Raw genomic sequence first — 10,765 nt, 5'->3', positions numbered from 1 at the left:
CACACTTAGCCTGCATGTGACCACTCAGAGACCATAAGAGGAGATGGAGGATGGGGATGAGGATTGTATATAAAGGGGAGAGGGCGGTGGTTAAGAGGGTACAGGCGTTGGTAATTACAGCTGCCTTACCCTTTCAGACTTACCCTTGTTGCCTCAACACTGCTACGCCAACACCTCCTTTATTGTAGCTAGACAGAGGTGAGTGGCCATCCATCTCTTTGTACTGAACATAGTTTGCCTGTGGGTAGGCGGAGAGATTTTTACAATCCCAACGCCACTATACACTGATTGATGGGTGGGTTTAAAGCCCCTTCAACTCTAAACAGCTGATTTATGCCCGCTCCTAGATGCATGTGCTCCATTGGTGGAATGTAGGGAATTTTAAAGACCCCTCCTCTGCTTGTGCCATCCGCACGCAAACAAAAGGAGCAGGCGCCTGGTTGAGCAGATCAAGGAGTGCCCTCCCACAAGTGCTCCCACCGCAGGGCAGTGAAGGAGAATGTAAAGAATGCCAGAAGGCGAGAGAAAGAAAGCCATTCTGTCCTTCTTCTCTCTTTTCCACTGTCTCGGTCTGTTTCAGTTTGGCATCTCTCTCCTCACGCCTTCTTGCTTTTTACCTGTACTGAAGTGTACTGTACTGTGCAGGCCTGTCGTCCTTTACGCTCTATCTCAAACCTCTGTCTTTTCCTCTGAAAGTTCTCATACCACCAAGGATACAACTCTGCTGAATCACAAATGATTTCACTCTTTTGAAAAAACTTAGGGGGAAAAAGGACACATTTTATTTATTAACGCTATATAACAAAAACACAAGCACTGTATAGTATGCATAGGATCTTTGTAGTTTTGTTAATAAAATGGTCATGTGACAAACAAAATAGTGCTTTGATAAACACATTAAAAGTCACCAAGATGCATTATATTTAGATATTGAGGAACAGAGCTTTAGATTGTGTATCAAAGCAATAACTACTTCAGAACACATATCTTTTTATATCTACAGCTTAAACCGGGATAAGAACATTAAAAAAAAAACACTAAAATAGATTGCAAAATAGGCTGGGGTTTAGTTGTAATTCAACAGCGCATGCATCTCTCATGCCTGTAGCACGACGCACAAACAGAAAAAGCATTGAAACCCTAAGGAAGCTAAGACAGAAACGTATTTCAGAATATAAGGACAAAATCATCGCTGCATACTGAAGTTAATTTCCATCACAATAATATCCACATGCCATGGACAATATTTTGACAGGTTTGTGAGTCTTTTCTCCTAGTTCTCTCTTAAGTTCTATATTTCCCCTTTCAACTCACTAGCCTTAGCATTGCTCAAGGTCTGCTCTTTACCTTGGGATCACCCATGATGTTGAGTACATCATCAAGAATGGATGGGCCCAAATCGAGTTCAAGTGACAAAAGGGAACCAGTGATGTAGGAGATGGAATCCTGTGACACCCTCTTGTCATTGCAGAACTCAAAGTCAATGTCGCAAAGGCGCCCCTCGTCCACCCCGCTGTCCCTGTCCACCCAGTCTCCATTGCAGTCAGAGAGCGCTTTCTCATAGCAGAGGGTAATGTCATTGTTAAAGCTTCCAAAGCCATTGCAGTTGCCGTTGCCGTTGAAGCCTTCGTTACCATTGCAGGTCCCATTGCTGTTGCCGTTAATGTAATAGGTTGGTGTAGGCTTTTCATAACCGTTTTCAATATTATAATTCTCATAATTGCTTTTGAAGACTTTCTTTGTCTTTGGCTTCTCTGGTTTCTCTATCAGATCCAGCAGGACGTCTGGTTTGGATGTGACCTCTGTAGGAGGTTTGGTGTGGTTGCTGCTTAAGACCTCAAGGGAACACAACAGGGTTTCCATCTCCAGAATCTCCAGTTTATCAGTCCCATCTGGGCCCCCTAGGGGAGGGATAGGAACCCGCCCTACCATGCTATCCAGTGGTTCCTTAACGGGCATAGAGAACACATTGGTGGAGAGGAGGGGCAAGGTGAGGGCCTGGCACCCCCCGATAGAAGGGAGCGAGATGGCGTTCTTCAGAACCGGAGAGGGCGTCTCGGTGAACTGGGCATCAGATGCGCTGTTGGCACGCAGGAACTCATTGTGGACGCCGTATTGCGGACGGAACACCTCACCTTTCCCAGGCAGGAGCTCAAACTTCCCCTGGAGGAAGGACATGTCCCCGAAGGCGTCCCTCTCGCCGCCCTTTCCGATGTGAATGGTGTGGCGGAAGTCCCCCAGCGGTGGACTGATCATGTCTGGGGACAGGATGTCCCTCAGACGACACTTCTTGCCTTTCTTGCTGTTGGTGGACTTCAGGTAGATGGGTGCTTTGGCAGGCATGGTGGTCACTGTCGAATAGAGCTCAGAGATAAAGGACAAAGGGAGGAGAACACTCCTAGAACGTTAGGATTGGTGAAGAACTTCACACTGAACACAAGGTCTCCCTGCGGAGATGGTGGAATTACATTTTCAATGAAATGGCTGTGTTGTCTTTGCCTGCTCCGAAGATAGGTTCGATCCTTGTCTCATTAATCAGGAAATCCAAGTTGAGCAGGAGTCCAAGTTCTCACCAGTGTTGTCTATGAGGTTGCAGAGTGGTCAACAGGCCACTTTTCTGAAGATAGAAAGAGAACAAAAGGAGATCAGATATTTTATACAGTTTTCCCCCAAAAACACAGTTTATTAGTCTATTACTAAAATATGGGGTATGTTTTATGCCAAGATGCTTGAGTCAATGTTACATTTTACATAAAAATGCAATATTCACATAACAAACTAAGTCGCATTGTTGACACATTTATACATTTCTCCAACTTCTTCCTAGAATCCTTACTGATCTGTCAATAATGATCTACACTTCATGTCAATCCCTATTCTGATTACAATATAAAGTTACCATCACAAGACCCAAAAGAAATTGTGGACAAGCACGGAACGTCCTCATCCCCAGTTCCCCTCAACCCCCTGTATCTGATTCGAGGGTTAGACCTGCTGAACTGAAGCCCGGGCTCAGTCCCCTCAACTCAGATCCTCTCAAAGCCCCTTCTACCCTTCTACACGTGCTAATATGGAACAGCTGGACTGCAGGTTGGTTAAAGTGATGTGAAGGGGCTTTAGTAGGATCAGGGCAGGGCAGGCGATGGAGGCAAGAGCTACTGCCCAGACACGCACCAAGATAGAAGGGGGGGGGGGGGGGGGGGTTGAAGTGATGCTCAGAAAGAGGGAAAGTAGGAGTTAGGAGAGCAAATTGACGGAGGAGAGATAGAGGTGTTTTGTTTTTACTTTGATACGCTGGATGTTCTGCTTCAATTGTAATATTAGCCAAAATGCCAGGCATCCCACTGGGCACAGACGTGAGTCAGTTCAACGTCTAGTTTTGATTTACATTTGGTTGAGTTAACTAATGTGAAATTAACATCAAATCAACAACATATATATATATATATATATACTACCTTTCAAAAGTTTGGTGTCACTTAGAAATGTTTTTGAAAGAAAAGCACATTTTTGTCCATTAAAATAACATCAAATTGATCAGAAATACAGTGTAGACATTGTTAATGTTGTAAATGACTGTTGTTGCTGGAAACGGCAGATTTTTTATGGAATATCTACATAGGCGTACAGAGGCCCATTATTAGCAACCATCATCCTGTGCTCCAATGGCACATTGTGTTAGCTAATCCAAGTTTATCATTTTAAAAGGCTAATTGATCATTAGAAAAGCCTTTTGCAATTATGTTAGCACAGCTGAAAACTGTTGTGCTGATTAAAGAAGCAATAAAACTAGCCTTCCTTAGACTAGTTGAGTATCTGGAGCATCAGCATTTGTGGGTTCGATTACAGGCTCAAAATGGCCAGAAACAAAGAACTTTGTTCTGAAACTCTTCAGTCTATTCTTGTTCTGAGAAGTGAAGGCAATTCCATGCGAGAAATTGCCAAGAAACTGAAGATATCGTACAAAGCGGTGTACTACTCCCTTCACAGAACAGCGCAAACTGTCCCTAACCATAATAGAAAGAGGAGTGGGAGGCCCCGATGCACAACTGAGCAAGAGGACAAGTACATTAGAGTGTCTGGTTTGAGAAACAGACGCCTCACAAGTCCTCAACTGGCAGCTTCATTAAATAGTACCCACAAAACACCAGTCTCAACGTCAACAGTGAAGAGGCGACTCTGGAATGCTGGCCTTCTAAAACCACCACCGACCCAATTGTCCAACAACAAACAAAAATAACAAGATAGGAAAAAAAGACAAAAACAAAGGAAAGCAACAACAGAAAACAACGAAAAACAAAAGACATCAAGGACAACAAAAATCAAAACAGCAAGGCTTACTATATGCATTTGTGTGGCTGTCTGGCACTATTTACATGTGTGTATGTGTCTGTGTGTTCGTTTGAATGCGAGTGTGTGTATGCATGTGTACGTGGACACAATGTTGATTCAGCCAGCTTGTGCCCGGTGCGATAAGCCTACAAAGCATCAGGATAATCATAATTGTCAAGAGGTATTACTGTAGATTGTTTTTCAATTGTTTGCTTAGAAGTTTAATGTGTTGCAATGTTCGCACATGATTTTGCTGTACTTGCAGTAACACATGTTGAGGAGGAATTGATCAAGGGGGAAAATTTGTGGCACTTGACAGAATCTAGCGCGCACAAAGAAAGTGAAAAATACACTGAGGAGGGGGAGGTTGAGGAGGGGAAGCGGCTAAGATGAAGGGGGTAGGGAGAAGAGGGAGCAATACAAGAGTAGAGAGTAGATAGAGTGAGAGAGTGCTTGCCCATTTATAGACATATTTACTTGTGAGAGGTCTGTCGGCAGTGACCCTCACTGACAGAGTGCACCGCTACACAAATGTGCCTGGGCGGCCAAGTCCACCCAAAAAATGTTTGACTGAGAAAGCATCCACATTCCAGCTGCGTGCAGCAGACCCCAATAGGAACACACTGCGTCCAACAGAAAGGCACAACCCTTATCAGAGGCTCACCAAGTAAGCTAGCTACATTTATCCATTGTACATGTTTAGTGGGGACAGCCATGGACACCTGGCATGGTGTTTGAGTCTGGATTGCAGACCAGATGCCAGTATAACATTGAAGACAACAGATACAACAGTCTCATTCAACAGCAGCCACTTGGTGCACGATACTAAATAAATGAGGATCCCACCATTGCTCATCTAAGCGATAACATCAATGTTTTTTGTACTAAATACAGTTTTATTTCCCGTTACGTCTAATACAACAATGGCCATGCATTACTTACTCAAACAACACAAAAGGGCCCAAAAACTGAACATACAGTATGGTAGGCTATGTGAAGTGGTTCAGAGAATGTTCTCACTGGGGGGGCGGTGGGCATTGCAACACAAATAAACTTGCCACTTGACAAGCACTGTGGCTCTATATTTAGACATGACAAGCAGGGTGGAAGGATGCAGAATATCTGTGAGTGGGTCTGTACGGCAGCATTGCTGTCTTAAGAGCCGTGTGCAAGTGAGTGTTGGAGTGAGTGCCAGTGTTTGCTCGACTAGGCTCAGGGGAGATAGCAAGCAGATTTGAAAAAGCTCCATGTGCGAGAAGGAGAGTGTGTTTGTTTACTGCGTGTCTGACTGGGAGCGAGTGAGAAAGAAAGACGGAGAAAGATGAATAGCAGACCGTCAGAAAAACACTCCTGCAGTGTTTCTTTGAAGGAACAGAAAAGAAAACACAAAGATCCCCTGCCTCGCATAGCATCTGACTACCTTTCCCTCCCTCCTTTTCTCTCCATCTCTCCATACTGCTCGTTTCCATTTGACCTTGAAAGCTCACTGCAGCTGGGAATTGGGTTCCAATAGGAAGTCAGAGAAAAGCACAGGCAAACCTCCAAATCCTAAACCCTTCCTCTCATGGGTTCGGTCCAATGTATGAGCTCTGTGCTGTGATTGCAGCTACAGCCACGTTATCTGCCTTAAATTAGAGTCCCACACTGCAGAATAAGGTCATGGGCTAAGGCAACTACGGTCTGCCATACTTATTGATCACTGGACTGCCCAAAGCCAGACCACCTGCTGGGTCTGTGCAGATGGAATACAGATCTGCTTTTCTCAAGTGTCATGGGAAATGCATTGCTGATGTTTTATGATGGATGATCATGTTGTTTTGGAATCAGTAGTATAACTCTGTAGAAATCCTCCGCAAAGCCACATTTCTCATTGCTGGCCAAGAGGGAATTTGTCTTGGCAGTCTATTTCTACAGAGTTAGACTATTGATAGTATAGATAGAGAGACATCCGATAGCATAGAGAGACATCCGCTATGCATGTAAATCAAGGTTGCCAGCCGTGGCCCATGAGGTGTCAGCTGGTATAGGGAAAGCGGAGGACCTTCCAACTGATCATCCTCGCGGTGGAGTGGAGTTTGGCTGCATTTGGCAGTCATTATTGGAATGTCAGAGGTCACTAGTATATTAAAAAGGAAGTGGTATTCAGCTCAGTCAGTTAACTCTGTTTTTCCAGAGAGGATAACCAATAGCGGACTCAAGCTGTATAAAAGCAAAAATATCTGATATAAATATTTAAACTAAACTTTCACTGGTTGTGAAATTGTCCTAAATTACAACATTCGCTGGTACAAACAAACTTAAGGATATGACAACTTCACAGGAGGGAAATAAATCTGTAACGCTCTCCTAAATGTGCCAAACTTCTGCAATTCCATTTGTCAATCAAGCTTTTCAATCAAGCAAATGAGAACACATTCTCTTGCTTAACTCACAGTTTCCCCGTGATTAGCCACAGTAGGCTGATATCCGGCGGCAGTTAAAGAGGGAATCAGATTACAATGCCAATGAGCAACCCCTTGGCCTGCTGACCCCATGAATAAATCTGTGTCTCTGGCGGGTGTTAGAAGTTGAGCAGGTGCATACTGGTCTAACTCCTACCCAAGGGCCAGATTCACAGTCTACTTTTGGAACAGGGCCCAAAAGGAGCAATGAGCGCGGCACGTGTACGTTGTCAACCTCGGGCCCGCCGCGACGCCACTGCAGAATGCGGTCATGGGTTTTCATTTACAACTCAGGGGAAAAGGGGGAGGGGGGGGGGGGGGGGGCGACTTCCTCACAAGTGGTCGCTGAGAGCACCGGTCCAATCATCGAGAGTGGCAAATAAAGCTTCGGTGTCATTGGGTCAGCTGTCTGTAGCTGTGTAGGCAGGATGGGGAGCTGGAGCCGCTCCAGCCTATTAGAACTGGTTTGGGTTCATTACAGACATGATGGGGAATGCAATGTAAGGCCCAGTTTAGCGGTGTTAGCTATTGTAAGCAGAGAAGGCTGTAGTAGACTCGGGAAGCGCCGAGGGTTCGGGGTAATGGACAGATGATTTTGGAGGGTGAGAGCCGTGGGGTCCTGTTATGGACCACATCTCTCGTCTCCTCACGACAGTCGGTTTCGGAGATGTAGACCGCCAATGAATTCATGTGACTATCTGGGTCATCTTATTATTAGAGCTTGTGTAAACGTGCTGTAGTCTAGACCAGGCCTGGGCAATTCCAATCCTCGGGGGCCTGATTGGTGTCACACTTTTCATCCCTAGCAAACACACCTGATTTAAACTAATTGCATTTTTAACTGAAGATCATGATTAGTTGATTATTGTAGTCGGGTGTGTTAGATGGGTCTGGGGCAAAAGTGTGACACCAATCAGATTCCAGAGGACTGGAGTTGCCCAAGCCTGGTCTAGACAAGTGCCTATCATGACACTTTGCAGTTAGGTCTCACAGTACACAGAAATGCATCACATGGGTGGCGGAGCTAGAGAGGCCTACGGTTAAGCATTGAGGCTGCTCACACTTCGGCTCACATTTTGACCTATTTAAGCCACTGCCCTTCTTTAAAAAAATTAAACCATCACCTTCCATCCTTCAAGCAAATGTTTGTCTAATACTAGCATTACTGGGATTTCAGGGTTACAGGGATATCGCTTCTTCTTCTTCACTGAACATGGAGTTTTGAAAAAACGAGTTATACATTTTGATGTACAGTATGTTTGTTGGACTGTTTTTTAAATTCGAACCTTTAACCCCTTCAATTCTGACATGACCATGAATAGACAAACAACCCTCTCTTTTGGGCCGCGATTAAAAAAAGAACCAGGGCATACAACAGCAGATGGTAATGGCATCCATTAGAAGACACTCGGAGAGAATTGGTTGGAACTGTTCTGTTACATATAGAAACCTCAGTTATAGGCAGTTGTTCCTCTTGGGGCATGGTGTGGCTGTGGTGGGAGTGTAGTAGAATGCAGAGTAGTGTTTGTTCTGTCTGATTCTCCCCTCCTCTGTGCCTCTCCACACCAGCCCTCAGCGATTACCCCGTGCCATCCGCTAGCATGTGTTCTGCTCTCTGCTCAGTTGTACTTGGCAGGGCCTGGCAGGAAACCATATCAAAGCAGAAAAGACATGAAGGGAATGTCAACACAACCACTCACTGGCAATGTGATGAATGCAGTCTTTTTTGGGCTCGATATTCTGAAATCCCTCCAAAAACCCGGCGGAAACCTCTCCAAATCTGTTCACTCGTGAGATTAACGCAAAGCAAACTCTACATATCAGTAGAGCATGTCAAAAGTGTGTTGCCTGGCTTAAAATGTCCCCTCCAGGAACAAAAGAGATGGTGTCAGGTTGCCCCTAACTGTTCACCCCTTGTTGTGTAGTGCAATAACATTTTCTAGACATAACTTAGCCCTGCACTCTTTATATCCGTAACTGAACACCAATCATCACAGTTCAAACATTTAGTAGAACCTGACCACTAACCCATCAACTACAAACTCAATGATACATATTCATTTCCATTTTAGTCATTTAGCAGATGCTCTTATCCAGACAGACTTACAGAAGCAATTAGGGTTAAGTGCCTTACTCAATGGCACATCGACAGATTTTTCGACCTAGTGGTCTCGGGGATTCAAACCAGCAATCTTTCGGTTACTGGCTCAACGCTCTTAACTGCTAAACTGAAGCAAGACATCCAACACTGAAGGTGAACCAAGTTAACAGCAACATTGTCCCTCTGAATACTTAGTCCCATTGAAGGTTTTACCAGAATGTACCAAATCACTGTACATGATACAATGCCAGAGATATCCTACACATTACAAACTAAAAGGTCTAAAACCCAGTTTTCCCTCACCTTTTGTAATTCCTGTGATGAGCTCCTGGTTCGTGTCAGAAGGAGGTGTCCACTGTCCTCCTGAAGGTCTTCAGTCCTAGTGCTGACTGCTGAAGAGGTGTGTGTAGCGTGTGGTTCCCGGACTCACTGGTGCTGGCTGAAGCTCGAGCTAGCTATTCCTCTCTGGAACTGTAGTCTCCTCCTACCCTATGACTGCCGTCTGCAGCACCTGTGCCTGTCTGTCTGTCTGTCTGTCTGCTTTCCTAGCCACAGTTCGAGACGTTTTTAGTGCAGGCTGCAGTGGGATGGGACGAGTGGGATCCTCTCCTTCTGCTCCCTGGTGTGTCGAGCCTCCCCCTCTCTTTCTCCTGTCGCTGGACAGCTGTTTGCTGGGGTGGAGAGAGGTCAGGCTGGGGGGCAGGCTGGACAGCTAGGTTACTGTGTGGAGGATCAGTATGCTGCCTCTGCTGCTGCTGGCTGCTGCGCTGGAAGTCTGTCCTTTTGTTAAAAACTGTCTGCTCTCTGTCCCTCTCTCTTAAACTACAATATCTTGCTCTGTGTTCTCTCTCTCTCTCTCTCTCTTCTTTCTCCTCCTCTCCATTCTCTCTCTGCATTGATCTGATAAAAGCTGCTCTGTAAATCTAGTGGGCATACAGCAGACACATGGCTTGCTGTATTGAGGGGGTTGGTCTCTCTCTCTCGCTCTCTTACACTAACTATCCCTGTCTATTTTATTAGCACACACATTAAGACACTCATTCTCCCACTATTTCTCTTAACTATATTCATGCCGGTATATTCATTCACATTCTCGCTGCTTCATACTGCATCGTTTTAATTTGATTTTTTATCTTATCTGTAACTCTGCATTGTTGGAAATGGACCCACTCGTAAGTAAGCATTTCACTGTTAGTCTACACCTGTTGTCTAGGAAGCATGTGACAAATACAATTTGATTTGATTTTGTACAGTATCTCTTTATGTTCCTCCACACATTTCTCTATTTCCTATAGGGTTGAGTGGAGTGCACTGCAGTGCTCCAGAGGAAAGCTTTTAATTGGCTAATAGTCAACACATGACATACTGCTATTACAGTTTTTTTTCAATCGCTTTGGGGCAATTTTCACAAGTATGCCGTACATTTTCATAACTCTATGCACAAAAATGTAAACAGATCATCAAAATGGCTCATGTTTCAAAACTCGAACGGCATTTTCTATTGACTGAATACAACAAACAAATTCACAAAGTCACTTGTTCACTGCACCAAATCACTCTTTCATTTTGGATACATATTCAATCTAAGTATCTGCTTTTCAAAATGCAACATTCAGTTTACTTTTGATATGATTTTTTTGTCATTTGTTATCAATACAATTAACCATCACTTAATCAAACTGCTAAAAACTGCTAACTGCTGAAACAAAATAATGTAGTGCCTAGTTAACTTATATAGTTTGATAAAGGGCTGAACACTGTACATGTTTGTATTTTTACTTCATAAATGTATACATTTGACATCAACTTATGTTGGAAGGTACAAACCAAATCATATATGAATGTGGCTGTAAATACTACATCATCAGCCAGTGTGCTTCAATAGGACAAG

The 10,765-nt window shown here is 44.2% G+C and overlaps 1 protein-coding gene across 4 annotated transcripts; it reads right to left on the bottom strand.

Moving 5' to 3' along the window:
- Nucleotides 1-759: 759 nt before the first annotated feature.
- Nucleotides 760-9,776, bottom strand: LOC139570689 (cdc42 effector protein 3-like). 4 transcript variants are annotated; one of them, XM_071392789.1, is made up of 4 exons: nucleotides 9,178-9,698; nucleotides 8,224-8,412; nucleotides 2,469-2,617; nucleotides 760-2,351 (listed from the first exon to the last, which is right to left on the bottom strand). In XM_071392789.1, the coding sequence occupies exon 4, from the start codon at nucleotides 2,341-2,343 to the stop codon at nucleotides 1,330-1,332; it is 1,014 nt and encodes a 337-aa protein (XP_071248890.1). In that variant the 5' UTR covers nucleotides 2,344-2,351; nucleotides 2,469-2,617; nucleotides 8,224-8,412; nucleotides 9,178-9,698; the 3' UTR covers nucleotides 760-1,329. The 4 variants fall into 4 exon arrangements, with proteins under 4 accessions (XP_071248890.1, XP_071248888.1, XP_071248891.1 ...); XM_071392787.1 differs by having other exon boundaries at nucleotides 760-2,617; nucleotides 9,178-9,413; XM_071392790.1 differs by lacking the exon at nucleotides 8,224-8,412 and having other exon boundaries at nucleotides 9,178-9,312.
- Nucleotides 9,777-10,765: the final 989 nt, after the last annotated feature.

The sequence above is a fragment of the Salvelinus alpinus genome, chromosome 3 (genome assembly GCF_045679555.1).
Source record: "Salvelinus alpinus chromosome 3, SLU_Salpinus.1, whole genome shotgun sequence".
In the NCBI taxonomy this organism is placed as follows: Eukaryota; Metazoa; Chordata; class Actinopteri; order Salmoniformes; family Salmonidae; genus Salvelinus; species Salvelinus alpinus.
The sequence above is the reverse complement of the archived record's forward strand: the minus strand, read 5'-3'. Positions and strand labels throughout refer to the sequence as shown.